This window comes from Pygocentrus nattereri, chromosome 1, assembly GCF_015220715.1.
Source record: "Pygocentrus nattereri isolate fPygNat1 chromosome 1, fPygNat1.pri, whole genome shotgun sequence".
In the NCBI taxonomy this organism is placed as follows: Eukaryota; Metazoa; Chordata; class Actinopteri; order Characiformes; family Serrasalmidae; genus Pygocentrus; species Pygocentrus nattereri.
The window spans coordinates 54243704-54263826 of NC_051211.1; the positions used below are offsets into that span (position 1 = coordinate 54243704).

At 44.0% G+C, this 20123-nt stretch overlaps 1 protein-coding gene across 1 annotated transcript in view; it reads right to left on the reverse strand.

The window, feature by feature from the left end:
* The window catches only part of etnk1 (ethanolamine kinase 1), a 29463-nt gene that overhangs the window by 7395 nt on the left and 1945 nt on the right, over window positions 1-20123 (reverse strand). The window contains exons 2-6 of the mRNA XM_017715400.2: window positions 9989-10248; window positions 9461-9601; window positions 4511-4653; window positions 348-431; window positions 78-238 (exon numbers count right to left, since the gene is read on the reverse strand). Coding sequence (XP_017570889.1) covers window positions 78-238; window positions 348-431; window positions 4511-4653; window positions 9461-9601; window positions 9989-10248 — 789 coding nt within the window. The remainder of the gene's footprint in view (window positions 1-77; window positions 239-347; window positions 432-4510; window positions 4654-9460; window positions 9602-9988; window positions 10249-20123) is intronic.

The following is a 20123-nucleotide window of genomic DNA, read 5'->3' on the forward strand; positions in this document are numbered from 1 at the left end:
AGGCCGGCTAGGTGTCTAGTGTCCAGCTCGCTGTGACGGGTTTGGACTCTTCATCTGTGACTTTAGGCCTCACTTACCAGGGCGAAGCGGTTGACTTGCACGTACAGGACCTCCACCTCAGTGTTAGAGACCTGGGTGCCCTGCTGTTTGTATTCCTTATAGGCCTCCAGATACGCCCTCAGCCACTGCAGCTGCAGGCTCCGCTCAGGATACAGGCTGTAGTCCACTTCGTTCAGACCTGTCAATCACAAAGAGGCAGAGTCCAGAGTCCACATCAGCACGCTCCGGCCTCTAAATAGCTTAAATGTGCATTAACAAGGAGTCGGGGTCTATTCCCGTCAGATTACCTGCAAATTCATTGAAGTGGTTCCCAATGTCATAGGCTTGGTAATTGTACCCAGCATATTCGTAGTCAATGAATTTGACATTCCCTGGGGAGGGCAAACAGACGAGGGTTTGTTTAGAAAAGGATACGGACATGTGGTCTTATTCCCTTCCTAATCCTTAGACATCAAAGCTACGCATTACCAAACCAACACTGGAAATATCTGGGCTTTTATTAGAGATTAGTCAAATATGACCCTGGAGTAGGAGTAAGGGTTTGCGTTCTGAAAGGAGAACAGAAAACACATGCTGGTAAAACTTTACAACAGGTGTTCACCCATATTAAGTGATGCATTCGTTAACATGAACAACAAATGAGGTACAACCAGCGGAGAAGAGAGCACTGAGAATCCCTGCTTACTGGGAAAAACGGACTAAAAGTTACGTTTACTCTGTTACTGTATTCATTACTTTCCACCTCTGGGTACCACAGTAATACTAGCCAATTAATATTAAGTAAACAAGCAACGACTGCATTAGTTACGGTAGTTCACGTTTAGTCATGCCTAACGTAACTTACAGTATCTGTTAACATTAAAAACACGTGATTCTAAATGAATGAGGCTTCATTCTCATCATCAGCCTGACTTTATTTCACTTTTAACGTGATTTCTGGTGTCTTTTCAGTTAAGGTTCTTATTTATTCTCATGTTGTTCATATTTCTCTCATTTCATTAGTTCTTTTTATTTATCCTCGTTTTATCTTAAGTTACTATACTGTTGTATTTTTTGTATCCAAAAAAAAAAAATAGATGAAACACAAAAATAAAAGTAAAAATGATGGCATAAAACTGACCGAGTCTGAAGCTACAAGTGACCCTTATTAGTCCCACAAACGGGGAAATTCCACCTCCGCATTTAACCCATCCGTGCAGTGAAACACCACATACACACTAGTGAGCACACACACACTAGGGGGCAGTGAGCACACTTGCCCAGAGCGGTGGGCAGCCCTATCCACGGCGCCCGGGGAGCAGTTGGGGGTTAGGTGTCTTGCTCAAGGACACCTCAGTCATAGACTGTCGGCTCTGGGGATCAAACCAACGACCTTCCGGTCACAGGGCCTTTTCCCTAACCTCCAGCCCACGACTGCCCTGACTATAGCGTCTAAATGAACTCGGAGTTTAAATTAATTGATTGATTGATGGCCAAAAACACCCAAAAAGACACGAATAAACCTCAGTTTCTCTGTTCGCAGACGCAGCTAGGATCTAGAACAGGTTCTGCTGCAGGTCTGCGAGTTACTCAGTTACTTAATACACCTGATACAGTCGTGATGTCTTGGTAATGAATTCATGCAACGGCTATTTATGAAATATTGGTCAGCCATAGCTGTAGCACAATCGCACGTCTTTTTAATGTTGAACAGTCTTAAAACATTAAGCAACACGGTTGTTTACCCAATATCAGCTTATCATAACTAATGTGTTGTTCATGTGAACGAATGCATGATTAACATCGGTCAGTAAACACTTATTGTGAAGTGTGACCCACAGCATGCATTCAGAGCACGTACAATCGCACGCACACACACACACACACACACACACACACACACACACACACACACACGCGCGCGCGCGAAACAGCGTGGCATGCTTGGTTAGACTGCGTCAGGCCGAGTGGACAACTTGCAACCAAGCTCTGAGGAAGCTCTGCGCCGCTTTCTCTCCTTTTATGTGTAAACGTCTCCGTTCACCTACCAAAACGGGACCGTTCTTAAGGAACATGTAAGCCATGGTTGCAAGTGCTCAACGGCTTCCAGGGGATCTTGGCAACAGAACCAGCCTCTCGCGCAGCGCCTGGCTACAAGGAAAGGAAGGTTAGGAAAGACGGGAGGATGGCTGACGGAAAAAAGGAGAGACGGACGTGTTAACGTCCAGAAAAGGAGCACAAACAAAGGGACCGTGCGTTGAGGGCAGGAGAGGAAAGTAGGACAGAAAGAGAAATAAAATAAAAAGGTGGAGAAAGGCGGAAAAATGTCGCCGTCTAGTGGCTGAGCGAAGCAATGATGATTTCAAAATACAAATCCTTACTCCTCCATGACGACCCAGCCTTCAGTGTGGCTACATTTCAGTACATTTTGCTCCCACTTTGTGTTGAGTGTCTCAAATAGCTGCAGTTACACGTGAGCAACACATGCAACAACAACGTTACTGCTAATGATTTGGTCGGTGTTACCGGTGGATTAGAGAAGTGCTCTAATTAATTACACACGTCAGTTTTGCCTCATTTAACTACTCAAGTGCATCTTCTACACAGGAACTTTCCTGGAGTGCAGCGGTAAAGTTACACTGTAAGGTAAGTGGACAGTTCCTGTGTAGTTACTATGTAGTTACTGTGTAATAACAGTGGTAATAGACATTGCTTTGAGTTTAATGTAACATTTAATGAATGTTATAAGTGTTGTGTTAATATAAGGGGGCATCTGCTGTTCTGTCTCATTACAGACTGGTTTAAAGCTGGAACTGGTTACAGCGTCACAGCAGTAGCAACATAAACACCAGCTGAATGTGAGGAAAGCTGGCAGATACAGTGTAAATAACGTCTTAATGTAAGTTATTATACATTTCCTTTTACTGCTGGATAAAAAAAACCTAAAAACCGCTGTTTCGGTCTGATGACACATGTAATTACACTTGTTATTACCTTTGTTATTACATAATAGAGAACTGACCGTTACAACTATTAAGATACACTTGTGTAACTATACGAGGCAAAAGTGGAGTTGATAGGCGTGTGTAACCACATGGGCTGTACTTCTGTAATCCATCTGTAACAGTGACTAAATCACCACCAGTTACATGGTCACTGCATATGTTGTTCACATGTAACTACACAGTTATTAAAGACACTTAATATAAAGCGGAGCATTTTAATAATAAAGTTAATAAAGTTTGTTTTTTGTTGTTTTTTTTTTGTTTTTTTATTGTTAAATACTAACTTGCGCTATATAAAAGTTTGACAGTAGACAGAAGTGTTGGTCTACAGAAAGAGACACATGAGGTGGTTACCGGGCCCGTTGGCGTCCTAGCTGGACACACAGAACAGCTCCAGTCAGTGGCTATAGGCCTGTGCAGCAGATGAAGAGATTTGGGGCAAACTCACATCTGTCACAGAACACACACAGCTTCACTGCAGAGCGGCCTCTGCGTCCCTCCCCCTTTAAAGACTCGAGCACCGAGCTCCCCCCCCCCCCCCCCCCCCCCCTCCACCCACCACCACCCCACTTTCACACGCCCACCCAGCCACACGGCCTCCCCATTGGTCCAGGGGAGCACCGATGAGACAACGGCTTAAGAGGCCCTATGCAAACGGCAGAGGGGGGGGGTGGGTTTCCTGCACAGGTGGTCTCTCGCTCTTCTTTGCCCTGCTAAAACCTCCTGACTTGACAGAAAGAAAGAAAAAAAGAAAAACAAGACAAAGAGAAGGTTCGGGAAGCTCTGCCGTCGCGCAGCCTCGTTTATCTACATCTCTCTGCTTCTCTTCCTCTCTGCGGGGGAGGAGACTGTCTCGAGCCGTGCAAAAACACTCTGTTAGCGTATGAAACACTCCCCTCCCCACCCCACCCCACCCTCCACCCTCCACCCTCACCCCAAAAACCCGCCCCGCCTCCTTTGCATGGTTAATGTTAGCTAGAGGAAGTGGCTTTTGGCTTCTGCCCTGCTGTCGGTGCGGCTGTCTTCCTTCGTACAAAGGCCTGAACACAAATGCAGACTTCTTACACACATTCGAGGCAGCAGTTACGCCTTCGAAGGCCGCCGCACGGGGTTGGCTGCGCCTGCCAGCCCTCGCGCCCCTCTCTCGCGCGCTCTCAGTTACTCATGGGGAACACAGAAAGCATTCACAGCATCACAGGGGGGGGGAAACATCAACATTCCCAAAAATGCACCATTTGCTGCTTTAAAAAACACATTTTCACACACACAAGTTCACTCACGCACAACCTTATGGTGGCAAATCTATAGATTTACCGTGGATCCCCTCTCTGATCCTTAGATGAAGGTGTTGGGGGGAGAAAAAAAACCTTTAAGGGTGCAGAAAAGTAAAAACCGGGCCTACCTGAGGCAGGATAGGTGTGGGGTGGGGTAGGTGGGTGAGGGGTGGGGAGGGGAACGGGGCTCACCTCCTGCCTGCCGGTAGATGATGTTCTTACACAGCAGGTCGTTGTGGCACAGAACGACGGGCGAGCCCAGCTTGGAGAGGTTCTGCTGCAGCCACACCAGCTCCTCTCTCAGACACGCCACGCTGGGCACCTCGCTGCTCAGCCTGGACACGGAAAGACACAAGTACGAATGTCACCGCTTTAAAGGATTAAAGGAATGCAAGAAAGTCAAGACATCCTACCAACACACCCAAAATATTTAATATAAAACGTGTCAACTTCAGAAACGAGGGTTCTGCGCAGGTACGTTCTTCGCCCATTAAGGTACAAACCGTGTAAATGTTCCCTCAAAGGTTCTACAGTGGTTCTAAGGTCTGATTGTGAAGCTTAAATCAGTTCCTCCAGTAGTAGAATGGAGGCGAGGCGAGGCGGGGTGTGTGGAGTCAGTCTTAGTTTAGTTTGTCTTAGTTTAGTGTCGCTTCAGTGGATTTTGGTCGTTTTTCTTCATAACAAGCATTAAAAAAAATCACTAATACCACGCTAATGTCTTGGTAGCTCGCTAGCTAACTTTCCCGTTCCACCTTAAATAGTCCGGCAGTTCTGACGCCTGAGGCACCAGAATGTAACTGCTGTTCCATTTAAGGTGGAACGGGAAAATTCAAACTAGAATCTGGAGAATCTCTGACTTCAGCTTCACATCACTGAAGAATTAGGGGGGGTGATAATAAATAACTGCCCCCCTCTTTGAAGGCGTATGATCCCTAAATGTAACTAAAGCCCAGCAGTGAGGAGCTGAACTTTCCCCTCCTCTGCTGTCCCTGCAGACGGGCAGGGTCGCCTACAGAGCGGCGCTAGTAGCTGTTAATGAATTGATGCTCTTTTATTAGAGGGTCTCATTTCAGAGGGAAGATCTCAACCACTGCCCTGTAGCCCAGTTCCAAGGACACTCGAAAACAAGGGGTAGGGGTAAAGAGAGGAAATGGGACTGGGCCTAAGAGCTCAGGGAGCAGTTAAGAGCAGGACTGTTATTGTGGTTCCAGACTGACCGGGACGTTCTAGGTGATCCTGGCTCGGTCCCAGAGCACCAAACCCTGCTCTCATGAACATGAGCAGCTCCCTGGAACGCACTTGGCCCTACTTTTCGGCAATGACGGCTTTAAGTGGATGAGGTGCGTTAGATCAGGAGATACAAGATAAACCGAATCGGATGTCGGTGTAAGAATAAATTGGTGAACATAACTAGAGTAACTGTCCAAATGTGCCGACTAAGGCGGGTTAAGTATAATTGATTATCTAGTTAAACAGATTCAAGGGGAACGTGCGTTTAGTCAGCTTCCCGCCATGGAGCGCCGGTGCTCCCGATCTGAAATAAACAGGAGCAAACAAAGATCTACAAACTCAAACTTCATAACTTTTTACTCCCTCTGTTTTCTCTATAATCAGTCAGAGGGAAGTTGTTTAGACGGCGTAAAAGCCATTCTGATTTTTCTAATATTCCACACAATTCAACGTAAACGGAGCGAATCAGAGCGGCCTGCTGTGACGTGGTTGATTGTAGAGACTCTTTACAGTGGTGGTGATGGGAACCAGGCGTCACCATGACTACAACACAGATAAAGTCATTTCATTTACTATCCAGAACCACCAGAGAACTTACAATATACCACAATACGGTATCAGCCAACATGTTCGTCACCATTTCCTGTAGGAACTTTCTGTGAGGAGCTTTTAGAGGTGGACGCCTGGTTCCTATCACCACCACTGTGAGCAGCTCTGACTAAGTTTATCTAGAACAGAGCGTTTCGTATGGCACCAAACCGCCGAACTGCTCTACACTTTCCCTTGTGAGTACTGGGAGCTGAAAATGTGGTCACGTGTGAAAAAACACGTGAAAAAGCGTTTTGTTTTCGTGCTTCTAATCCGCTGACATCATTACCTCTTCCGATCAGGCAGTGAAGCTCAGCTCACATCGAGACACATTTTTAAGAAGCATGTATAAATTTATCGCTTGGATCGAGTCTTCGTTACAAATACTGTAGTAATTTGATTTATTTGCTTGCCGTTTTGTTTTATTTTGGGTTTTTTTTTCCAGCTTTTTTTGTGCTTTTACTTTTATTACTTAATTTTACTGGATTGTAAAGCATGTTGAGATGTTCTGTGTATGAAGTGCTTAATAAATTAAATCTATTACTATTATTATTAATAAGAGTTTTATATGGAATGTCGATGATGGAAAACAGTGGAAAACCTGGAATAATGAGTTTTCTTTGGGGACTATTTTGCCGCACAGCGCCCTCCACCATGAATGGAGTTGAAGTTCTCTAAACTCTCATAAAACAGCGTCTCAGTCATCAGGCAGTGAATTCAGAACCAGTTCATGTAGGAACTTTCTGTAGGAGCTTTTAGAGGGACGTCTGGTTCCCATCACCACCACTGTGAGCAGCTCTGAATGTTTAACTTTCCCACCAAATCACTCCGAACGACTCTACTAAAATCAAACTTCCCAGACTGGTGGGTACAAACGGTGGAATTCCCTTCTGAATGGACACGACTGCCCATTAAACCTGTTTTTCAAATCCAGTTTCCTGAATTTTGCAGTTTGCATGACAAGGTGGAACTGAAAAAGGAGGTCATGTGATGTGTGGTCTCAGCTGTGGAAGCCACTCTCGGAGCTGTGTGCCACAAAGTGTGTTTCAGGGGAGGAGATTTGAAAAATGTCTGCGCATTAATATTATTTATTTATTTATTTAATAAGAGAACCTTCACGTCTCTGCTACAGGCAGAAAATGCTGTTTTGGGCAGCTGCCACCTGTAAACAATCCCTCTGAAACAAGGTCCCGGCTGCAGGGCTGGGTGTAACCGTCAAGGCTTTTATTTACTTACTGTTTTGGTAATTTATGCAAACAGTGAAGCCAATCTGTGCTGTTTGAGCCAAACAAGCTTTAAAACCTAAATACATAAAACATCTGCAGCGATAAAGATGATCAGTGAAAAAAGAAACTGTGGGTCAAACGCTGACACATTTGTTTTGGACCACAAAAGTGGAACAGCAAATATTAGCACGACTTCACTGATATAGATTACCTAATATTATGTTTTTGATTAATAAAGTTTCTAATCTTTTGTTGGATTAATAATTCACTGCTGCCAGATCAAAAGCTCGTATCTCCAACACAGTAACTTCACAGGAGAAGGAAAAAACACCTCACTTTTAATGTAAGTCAATGGAACCGGACGTCTTTCCAAGTCACTTTGGGCCCGATTCGGGTGATTCTGAGGGGTTTGGAGCGAAATGGTTCAGATGGGTTTACAGTGGTGGTGATAGGAACCAGGCGTCGCCATGACTACAACACATTTTATTTACCATCCAGAACCACCAGAGAACCTACAATACATCATAATATAGCATCATCCAACAAGTCAGTCACCATTTCACGTCATGGCTTTGTGTGGGGGATCTTTTAGAGGGGGGACGTCTGGTTCCCATCACCACCACTGTGAGCAGTTGACTCAGTAAGTTTATCTAGAACGGAGTGTTCCACATCAAACCGCTCTTGTACAGTGTAGATTGTAATGTTATGGACTAGCTGCCAAAACATACTGATAATTTAAATCATTTGGGAACAATTTATGATATAGTTCTTTAAAAAATTATCTTTCATTTTATTTGTATTAGTCGTTACACTTGTTACAGGGGAATTCCACCAACCTGGCAAACTTTCTGTGGAATGTAGCAGTAAAGATGTAAACACGGTCGTTCAGAGCGGTTCAGTGTGAAACGCTCTGTTCTAGAGAAACTTACTGAGTCAGAGCTGCTCACAGTGGTGGTGATGGGAACCAGACGTCCGCCTCTAAAAGCTCCCCACAGAAAGTTTCTTGCATACGTATTTGGTCTTAATTATGCTTCCTCATGCCTGAGACATTATTTTCACGTCAAGTTTTGGCCTTAAACTCTTTTCATGCATTTAAGGCAGAGGGTTCCGTACAGAACACTGTAAGACAAAACAGTTCATTTTAATTAATTTACAATTTATACTACTTTACCACTATTTCACCATCATCACCATTCCATACTAAACTAAGAAGAAACGTGTGGGTTCACTGGTGTTGGATAGTAAATAAAATGGCTCTATGACACTGAAATTGAGACCCCAAGTTCCCATGAAATGCTCCGTTCTAGAGAACTCTTCACTGTGGTGGTGATAGGAACCAGACGTCCACCTCACAGAAGGTTATTACATGAAATGTTTATGAAGTCACTGCCTGATGCTTGAGACACTGATGATCATTTTTGGTCAAAAATCCATCCATGGTGGAGGGATACATGCAGGGTGCGGCAAAACAGTTCCCAAAGAAAACTTATTGTTTCAGATTTTCCACCATTTTCCATGATCAACATTCCATATAAAGCTCAGAAGACTCGTGTAGGTTCTCTGGTGGTTCTGGATGGTAAATAAAGTGTCTATATCTGTGTTGTAGTCATGGTGACATCTGGTTCCCATCACCACCACTGTAAAGACGTCTGAACCAGTTCACACCAAACCCTCTGAATGCCTCTCAGTGCTTAAATTATACAGAAACCAGAAAAAGCTGGCTGTAGAACCCGGACTAAAAGCAGGTTCCGCTTGAATCTGTTTAACTAGATAAGAAAATCTATTTTACCCGCCTTACTCAGCACATTTGGACAATTACTCTAGTTGAGATCATCTCATATCTCCTAATCTAACACACCTCATCCTCTTAAAGCCATCATCGCTGAAAAGCAGGACCAAGTGCGTTTCATTAGGAGCTGCTCGTGTTCACAAGCGCAAGGTTTGGTGCTCTGGGACCGAGCCAGGACCGCCTATAGCGTCCCAGTCAATCTGTCACCACAATAACAGTCCTGCTCTTAACTGCACCCTGCACACTTTGTCAGAGTGGCGCCACCCTCGGCTCGTGCCTACATGTACCAGATCTGCCCACGGGCCTCACCTTTGGTTCTTATCCGGATCCTCGAAGTGGGTGGGAACGAGGGAAAAGAACTTCCCCATCTTCAGCCAGAGATCCGACTGCGGCACCCAGCCGTTGTGCGCGTGGATGGCGTGGTACTTCGCGAGCTGCCGTGCAATCAGCCTTAATAAAAACAACAACAACAACAACAAAACCATATAAAACAAAATAATCTTCAACCGCAATGTTCTGCATTTTCAGGGCTACCGGTACTACGACTAATGTTTCAGCCAATAATAGCCAAGTTCCGTTTTTTCCAAAGGAAGGCTGTTAATAGACACAAGTTGGAAAGATGCCATATAAGCTTTTGGCAGGGCACGCAGAGCGTCTCCGTGCCCGTGAGGCACCGAGTGAGGGCTGGAGTTGGAGGTGGGGCTTGGCAAGCTCGAGATCACGAGAAGAAGGATCATGTTGCAAAGCAGCCAGCGGCTTCAGCTCGCAGAGGAAATGAGAGGAGCCAGAAACGTAGGCAATCCAGGCCGAACGTGTGCAGGAACGCATGCTCCTCACCTGAAAATAGAGGGGCTGCGGATGTGCTCTGGCTCCAGGGCCATGCCCTCGAGGAACTCGTAGCACAGGCCATTGTTGAAGGTGCAGTAGAGGCGAGGGGCGCATCGGTGGGCCTGGAGCACCCGGAAGCTCTTCACCTCGTTCTCGCGGTCCACGAACAGCTCCGTCTTATTGCCGTAGATGCGCACCAGGACCACCTCCTGCAGGGCGTCGCCCACGTAGCAGCCAATCAGCTTGTTGGTGATGCCGTCTGTGAAAGACTAGACGGGGGAGGAAGCGAGAGAGGACAGTTTATCACATGACACTCAAATATGGAAGAGAGAACCAAGCGTCCGATTAAAGGGGTCATGACACGCGAGTTAATCGGAATGGTTTTCGATACGGGGGACGCGAGATGCTACGCGCTGGGAATCGAGCACAGTTAGAGCTCGTGTTGGAAAACCACTGATGCTGGGAATGATTTCTAAAGCTCTACTTAACATTTATTATTCCCAATAATAACAACAACATTTATTTCAATATGTAATACTGCTACTACAACACTCTTCCAAAAGAAGGTTCTTCAGGGTATCTTCATTAAAGAAAACGGTTCTATATAGAACCATGAACGCTCGCAGAACCTTCTGCATCATTAAAGGGCATTTGCAACACTAAATGGTTCTCCAGACTGACGAAGACCTTTATATGGTCCTTTGTGGAGTTATATGGAACCCTTTGCAAAAACATCTACAACACGTTCTCCCTCAATCTGCATGATGATTTCATCATGCAAAGGGTACCTTGAGCGTTCCACCTTAAAGGGAACTCGCCTTAACTGATTTACTTCACAATATATCAGGAAAGACCTGGGAAACGGTTTGTAAAGCATAATCCCAAACAGATATTCAATAAATACTCAACTGTATTAAAATATGTAAAGAATATAAACTCATAAGCAGGTAATGGGACCATTTTGTCTAATTTCCTGCAATGGTTTGGCTTTTCAGCAGTAAAACGACAACATTTTCAGTGCATATTAACACAAAAGCTGCCACCACGCAACAAATAAAAACATGAGTTTGATCATTTTGTGCTATTTGTACTGATTATTTGAAATTCTACGCCGAAAAATATATCATTGCTGTCAGAAAAGAACCTCGTATCTCCAGAACGGTAAATTTACAGGAGAAGGAAAAACATTCTTTAATTTTAATGCAAGTCAATGGAACCAGAATTTTTTCCTAGTCATTTTGGGCCGTTTCTTTTGGTCCATTCATCATGAAATTTACACACAATGTAAAGACCAACAGGAAGTTTCAAACTATGTCAAAAACTGAAAAATGCACGATATGTTTGTTTATCCTCTACGGCATTCTGACATGTGAACAGGCCAAAGTTTCAAGCCTGGTAGACCAAGCAGGAAATCTTTCTGCAGCAGAATGTTTAACTAGCATCTTGTCACTAATCAAATAAAATGTTAAAACAGTGTTCAAAGTTTTTAGACATTTTTCTGTTTACTTTTCAGTGATTTTCATGGCTTATTTCAGTGTATTTGCTGCATGGGGGAAAAAATAACAGCACCGGGTCTCGCCTTTAAGTACAGTGTCTGGGACTCCTTGCCGCTTTCGCACATGCAGCCTGTGCGAAAGCGCCGACCACTTAATGCGGCCACTGAAATGAAAGGCAAGACTTTTTGCCCACGCTTCGCAGAATCAGGCCTGAGGCGGATATTTTTATTTATAATTAACAATATGACTCTAATATAAGCAACATAACAGCAACTTTACAGTCCTGCTCTGCACTGAAGCGTCCAGTCATGCAGCATAAACAACTTCCTTCGGCTCATAAAGCAGCAAATCAGATTTTCACTAATAGTCCATTAATTTGTAACCTAATGATGACTCCAGTGCAAGAAAGGACTTTCTCTAGGCTCCAGGAAGTAAAATGTGGCCAAGTTACATGTTCCAATTCCCTGGAACACAGAAGAAGATCAACAACTTGGACTCTACTTTATGTTTACTTATTCATTTTGCCATTTCGTCCCACAGTGTTTGTGTGAGTTTATGTACCAACAACATTCATCACCATTTTCCAACCTCTCCTAACCCTCTAGAATTAAACAGGCTGGTTTTGTTACTGTCCCTTTAAGACTCGTATATGTAAACGAACTTTGTTCTGATTGGCGGCCTCACTTACACCTCAATCCAGGCTAAAACACTGCTTATAGCTTCAGTAATGCCAATGGGCGGGGCTAAACTGCTGTAAGCAGACATATGTAGATGCTTTGGATCTTGTGAGATCACAAAAGCCCTGAATACAAAACAGGCTGTTCTGGCAGTTTATTCTCCACACCGGGACTTTATGGACTGAGCGTACAATGTTTTAGAAGCTTTACCAATGTTTACATAATCCATCAAACTCTTATTAAACGCATTATATTAATAACGGGTTCGTTTAAAAAAGCGAGGAACATTTCTTTTTCCATTATATGGGCCCTTTAACTGACTGATAAATCAATGTGATCGATTATTAAGAGACGTCTCCATTCACATTACAGTCGTGTGCAAATGCTTGTGCACGCCTGGTCGAATGACTTGTGATCATAAGAACACGCTCAACGGGTGTTTCCGCACATTTTAATGCATAATTACTGTTTATCTGTTCAATTTAACATATTGGGTAAAAAAAATAACAACAAACCAATAAAATAAGTCCTGTGCAAAAGTTATGGCACCTTAGATATATTATGGTTTTCAACCCAACACCTTAAAAATGAGCAAATAAATAGAAATTGTGCATTAAAAGTTGCAGAAAAATGGCATATTTAGGTGGGTTATCCACAGAGAGCTCGCTGTCCGGGCCTGGATAATCGCTGATTTTAAGAGGACTTTTAAAACTTCAGAAAACAGAAGGCAGAAGTTTGTTTGCGTGCAAGTTCTTCTTGCGTGTGGGCAGCGACAGACTGGCTGTCTGTAACTGAGCTGCGGTTGCTACCAGATTGTGCTGACTGTGGCCTTTTTTTGTGGTTAGTGTAGTGAAGAACACACTAGAAACGGTGTTCTAGCTAAGCGTTCTAGACAGACTACATATAGGGTCTTGCAGGCAATTACTTTGAGGCAGATACTCAGAGCACCTGCACCTGAAACCTGTTTCTGTGGCCGCGCTGTGACAGCAAGTAGGTCAAAGCGTGGCACAGGGGAAAAGGTAACACGGATGTTTAATGCAGTTAAACAGGTTCTAATGGAAGATGCTTTCGGTCATGTGCTCATACCCCTACAGCGACGTCATGCATGAATCAGCAAACTGAAGTTCCTCCAGGTCCCCCCAGCAGACTGTTCTAGATTTCTCTAGATTGAGCTCTGCTAAAGCCTGAGTAGACTGATAAATCAATGTGATCAGTTATTAATCTCAGTGTCACTGCAGTGCTGAGAATGACCCACCACCCAAATAGTACCTGCTCTGTGAGGGTCCATGGGGGTCCTGACCACTGAAGAACAGGGTAACAGAGTATCAGAGAAACAGATGGACTACAGTCTGTAACTGTAGAACTACAGAGACCAGCTATACAGTAAGTGGAGCTGATGAAGTGGACAGTGAGTGGAGAAACGGGGAGGTGGTCAGAGTGTAGTCATCGTTCTGTTTGTTTTCAGTCAGCAATGGCACGTCCTTCCCTCCGTCTCATAGTCGTCGTTTGTGTTTACGTTGGGAAATAACTGTCCTTGAAGGTTGGGTGCCACAGCGGAGGCACTAAACAACTGAAAGGACGTTTTCTACATTTGAGAATGCATCTTCTCAGTGAATTGGACAAATATTTGAACGCTGAATGCCATATTTCACACCTGCCTTGCTTGGCGCCGATCAATCTTTCTCTTTAATTCGGTTCTTTTTGACAGGTGTGAACACTCCAAGTGCGCACTGAACACCTGAACTGTCGTATTCCAACAACAGTTTAGTTTGCTGCTAGTAGGAGCACATTTTTATGATGGTCCACACCAAACAAACACCATAGCGTGCTTTTCAGTGAACATCAGCCCTGCAGTGTCAACCGAATCTGCCTGTTTAACACTGGACTCTGAACACAAGCTCGTATTGTTCTCGCAGCACAAGCTTCTGCTAATAACTGCAGACGAGCAATAAAGAAGCTTTTGACTTTGCAACATGGACTGCGGAGAGGCTGGGCCGGACATCAACAACCTGATCGAGTTTAAACCGGCGCCTAATTAAACCAATATATCGCTGTTGTCCGAAGAAAAACTCCAAAAATCTCCATTTTTATCGTTTTCCAGCTTTTGACCCGATTTGAAAAGGCCTGTCGTCCTTTACACTGTGTGCAAATTTCACGACGACTGAACCAAAAGAAACGGCCCAAAACGACTTGGAAAGACGTCTGGTTCCATTGACTTGCATTAAAATTAGAGTAGGTTTTTTCCTTCTCCTGTAAAGTTACCGTTTTGGAGATACGAGGTTTCCTTCCCACAACAGCGGTACGTCAATCATACAGAAGCAGGCATCAAGCGAGACTTATTTCTGTTATTATTGCAGGACAGGTGGACATTAAGCATCTTTATTTTTATGTAAAGTAGCAGGTTTGATTAGTGATGCACCAAAATGAAATTTCCTGCCCGAAAACGAAACTGAAGACAAACCTGGCCAAAAAAAACGAAACCATAAAACCAAAAAACAACACTCGGCATGAGAGAATCATCACGGCTGTCTACGCATGACACGGATGGCGACATTCCGCCCTCACCGCTGTTTGTTTTCCTAAAAACAAGGTGCAGTGGAACCAGGCGTCACATGGTCTTGGACTCAAAAGGGGACAGCTAGCGTTGGTCGGAGCTGTAAAACGTCTCATTGTCGCCCTCATGTAAAGTGAGGCGTGTTCCGGCAGCCTGGCATTCCAGCCCTAATCATGTGCACTATCAGGGATTGAGGAGGAATGCCAGGAATTTTATTTTTGCACCAGTCAGTAAGGCCTGGCATGTGCTGAGTGCCTGGTTTTCCTTCATCATTGAAGAAAACAGTCCGATGGCTGCCACACCCCCCGATTAACCGAGTGTACAAACAAGTCACGTCCTGCCGCCTAAGCTTACACAGAGAAGCACGTCGTCCCTGGAGCTCCGGAAGGTATAAACTGTGGAAACTGGTTTTCGAATTAATTACTCGCAGAATAAATGAGAGAAGCATTCATTCAAACAACATATGCGTCCGAATCTTCTCAAGGGGAGTTGAGCCGTGGGGAACTGCACCGATTTTTCAAAATTAATTAAAAGTGAATTTTTAAAAAACGTTTGCAGTCAGTTGACGTGGTTCCACGAGTCAGGACTGATCGGTAGAGATGGAAAGCTCGATCCGTTATGCATCCCTTATCCGACTGTCAGCCCACACACTCGGTCGGATGACGTGTCTCTCTCTCACGCTAACCGTACACTAGAAGACGTCTGAAAGACTAAAGCTTGACCCCCTCTCACATCTAAAGACAGCGTCACGCTCTTCAGTCACAGACTATGATTTCGCAAAGACTACGAGACTTGCAGGGTCACTGTTTACAAGACTTTTGAGATTATTCCCATCATGCGTCTGGTGGAAACTTACAAGCAGATAAACTCTGTTCTTCCCGCTCTGTAGAGGTGGGAGGACACGTTGGCTGGGTGGGCTCCGCCCAGTTCACTGTGGAACTGTACACTCTGGCAGATCATCACCCAGAACGTTTGAAATCAACCTGCAAAATTTTTTCATTTGACATGCAACATCGTTCATTTGGGTGTCATGAACTAAACCATTAAAAAACAAAGCAAACAAAAACAGAAACCATGAATGATTCTTCGATTAAGCCGTTCTTAAGGTCCTTCCTCTCATCACGGTCACACTCACTGAGCCGGTTAGTTAGTTTATTATACAGGGATGTCAGGCTGCAGCGCGTTCTCTCTTAAAACGTTCAATAATATTAAACACGGTTGATTTTGTCGCAGCAGCCAGACGAGAAAAGGTCTGACCTAACACAGCCGTCCTGACCAGCTCACACAAAGCAATGAAGATGATGCGGCGCGGCTCTAACGAGACTCATGGTTCTATTCAGACTCTGGAAATTTGTCTGCGACAGTGAAAGCGCTTGAAAAGTCGTTTGGTGCAAGGCCAGCATTCGCCGATGCTGACAGGGCTGAATTAGGCTTCCTATTCGCCGGCTTCCTCTTCTGAGGTGCCAGAACGCGTCTGCTGCACCATTTAAGGTGGAACGGGAAAATTCGAACAAGAAGTTGGTGAACAGGGAGCCGACTTCAGCCTCGTCGTATCTTTCTCACTAACGAAAAACAGTTTTTCTGTATTATTACACATCCGGCTCTTATTTCACTGTAAACTCACTGTGAGCATGCAGGGCTGTAATAACGTGTTTTGCAAAGGATTTGTTTCTATAAGCAGGTAGGCTCCATGCACTGATCTTGGATTCCACTGCAGTAGCGTTGAGACATATGGCTTTGAAATTAAAAAATATGCAGGATTACAAGCTTATATTTAAAATCCCATCTGCGAAGCAGGAAGTGTGTTTTGGCCTCTTAGCTGTGCCGGTTTTGTTACAGCTGATTACGCCTGAGGCGGCAGAATGTAGCTGCAGCACCATTTAAGGTGGGATAGGAAAATTTGATCAGGAAGCTGGCGAAAAGGAAGCTGCAGCTTCATCAAGAGTTGAAAGGCTTGAAAACAGATGAGGAGGCCGCTCCGTTTCGGTTTGATAGATCTAATAAAGAAACATGAAGGCTTGAAAACGGATGAGGAGGCCGCTCCGTTTCGGTTTGATAGATCTAATAAAGAAACATGAAGGCTTGAAAACGGATGAGGAGGCCGCTCCGTTTCGGTTTGATGGATCTTAAAAAAAAAAAAAAAAGGAAGAAAAAGAAATCAAATAAACAAATGTCACTCACTGCCACCCTCTAAAGGCGCCATTAACAAACATCAAATAAACAAACGTCGCTCACCGACGCCATCTAAAGGTGCTACAGACCCACAGACCACGTCAGTGGACGCGTTTTCTGCTTGTCTTTATTTGCATGTGCTTCAACCTCTAACCCGACGACGAAAACGCATCCGTTTGTTGTGACACAAGGACACGATTGTGAAAGCTATAAACCACGGAAAATAGCTGATCAGCTCAGATGCGATCAGGGGATTGTGTATTAACCGTGAGAGGCCTACCAGCTATGTTATGTTATATATATATATATATATATATATATATATATATATATATATATATATATATATATATATATATATATATATATATATATATATATATATATATATGGGCTAATCTGTGTCAGTGTCCCATATCATACCCTACAGAAGTTTAGCATTAGAATTATATTCACTTTAAAATTACGTTCAGTGTTTCAGCTCGGACTGCTTTTCGAAGGAGGCCAGCCAATCAGAACATGTTCCCACCCATCAGTTTTAAAGGCACAGTGACAAAACCAGCCTGTTCAGTTTGAAAAGGCAGAGAGAGGATCATGTAAAAATAGAAAAAAAGACTTTTCAGTGCATAAAAACCCCAAAACATCATAATCAGGCCAAAACAAAACACAAGGAAAATGTAGGGTATTGGCCCTTTAAGGCGCAGCCAGCATTACTTATTGACTTTAGCAGGGAAACTGTTTTACATGGACAGCGTCTCGTGACCGAGGCCCTCCCATCTCCACGAATGGAGGGCTGGAAGGTTCCCGAAGCAAAGCTCAATGCAAATACTTCAGCACCTGGCAAATCCAGAGCCAAACCTGCTCTGCTGAGCTACGGGCAAGATAACGCCCCGTCTCCATAGCGCTGCCAACACAAAAACACGGAGAAACCTGAGATGAAAAGACTGCACTAAATAGCGGCCGCAGAAGTAGAGCAACGGGTTCGAGTTTCTTCCTCTTGTGGTAAAACGTAGCAGACAATGTGCTCTCGGCGCGACGGTCCTCGTAGGACGGTCTGTCTTTCAATTAAACGGCAAAGAAGCGAGTTCTCAGCCTGTAGCTGAAGCTCAAGTCTGCCCTTCTGAAGCCAAGTATGGTTTCAGGCCTAGTAATAAACCGTTTATTAGGCCGCAGCACATTTTTTGCTTTGCCACACTTCCACTGCGCTACAGTTAAAGGGCAGCTCCACTCATTTTTCAAAATTTCTCCATAACTGAAAAACCCAATTCATTCAGAACGTCTTTACAGGGCTGGCGATCGGATCCACAGGCCACAACGTCAGCTTAGTAAATATAGCCGTGTCATTTGCAATGCAAAACAGCCAGCGTGCCTTCAGGGCTTTATATATGACACTGATGTGAAAACCTGAACAAAAACATTTTCTCTGGTCACCAACTCGTCTCACGATATTTAACACATGCCAAAAATACGGGTTAGGCCAAAAACCTCGCTAAACTATCATAGAGGAACGTCCGAGATACTCAGGCAGGCTCTACATAACCGTTCCACGTGGTAACTTTCCGTGAGGAAGCTTTTAGAGGTGGATGCCACTGGCGACGCTCGTGGGGGCCTGGATTTGTCTGTAAAGCTGCTTTGTGACAACACCTGCTGTAAAAAGCGCTACACAAATAAACTTGATGTCTGGTTCCCATCACCACCACTGTGAGTCTGTAAGCTTCTCTAGAAGAGAGCGTTTCACAGCAAACCACTCTGACTGACTCTGATTACATGTTACGCAGAAATTTTGAACGGTGGGAGGACTTTCCTTTTAACGCAGGAAGCAGCTCCAGCTAAACGTCGCTCAGGTGATTCCAAATGCGTGTTCCCCTCTCGCATGCTGAAGAACAAGCACGCAGTACATGTGCAAAGTCAAGGCGAGTCAAGGCAGAAGCTGTTACGGCAGCCATCACGCGCCATGCGAAGGCTGTAACATAACCAGCTCATTTCCTCTGACACATTTATTTTTGAATCGTTCACACTGTAATGCTCCCCACAGCACTGGGTAGTTAAAGAGCAGGAAAAGCAAACGCGACCTAGAACGGTTCTTTTCATGACTTCAAAAGGAACTGCCCCCTCGGATATATTTAAGGGGAACTCCACCGCTTTTTCCAAAGTACTGTTTAATGCAATCGCTGAGATGTAAACAGAGTTATTCAGAACGGTTTGGTGTGAAACGCTCTGGAGTCAGAACTGTTCACAGTGGTGGTGATAGGAACCAGACGTCCGAATATCTTAAAGGGGAACTCCACCGCTTTTTCCAAAGTACTGTTTAATGCAATCGCTGAGATGTAAACAGAGTTATTCAGAACGGTTTGGTTTCAAACGCTCCGTTCTAGAGAAACTTACCGAGTCAGAACCGTTCACAGTGGTGGTGATAGGAACCAGACGTCCGAATATCTTAAAGGGGAACTCCGCCGCTTTTTCAAGAATTCCTATATAATTCAGTGGTTGAGACGCAAAGTTGTTCAGAGGGGTTTGATGTGAAATGGTTCATTGTTAGAGAGTCAGGTTTCTTTATAATGGTGGTGATGGGAACCACAGGTCGCCATGACTACAACACAAATATATTTTTTTTATATGGTTTTTAAAAATACATTTTAAGCCCAATTCTTATTGCAAAAGTACCATGTTTCAGGCATCAGGCAGCACAGCTTTAACTATTTAGCTTACATTAACTTTCTATGGCATAAGCCTTAAACTGTGGACGTCTGGTTCCCATCACTACCACTGCGAATGATTCGGATTCGGCAACTTCGAACGACTTATACTTAAAAATGCTGTGGTATGGGTAGTTTTGGTGGTTTCGGGTAGCAAATAAAATGGCTATATATTTAGGGTTATACACTTCAGCCATTTCCAAAGTTCCAATGATTAAATCCTGGAGCACTGAATTTCCACAGGGACACAAATAGAACCTACATTAAAGTGTAATATTGGTCAGTTTAACCTCTTATTCTCCAGGGTGTATTTTGGTTTGGGTATTTTTGGTCCATCTGAATTTTTGTAACCAAATCGAAGGCAAATTTTTCAGTAACTGCATGAAAAATGTCATTTTTAAAATTTTATTTATATATTTTATTTTATGAAATCTCCCCTCAAATGAACAGAACGTATGTTTTATGATCTCCACATATCACTATATTCTTACAATTTACTGCTGAAGGCCAAAAATCTCTTTGCTCTTTGTGTTGTTTTCTAAAAGTGAT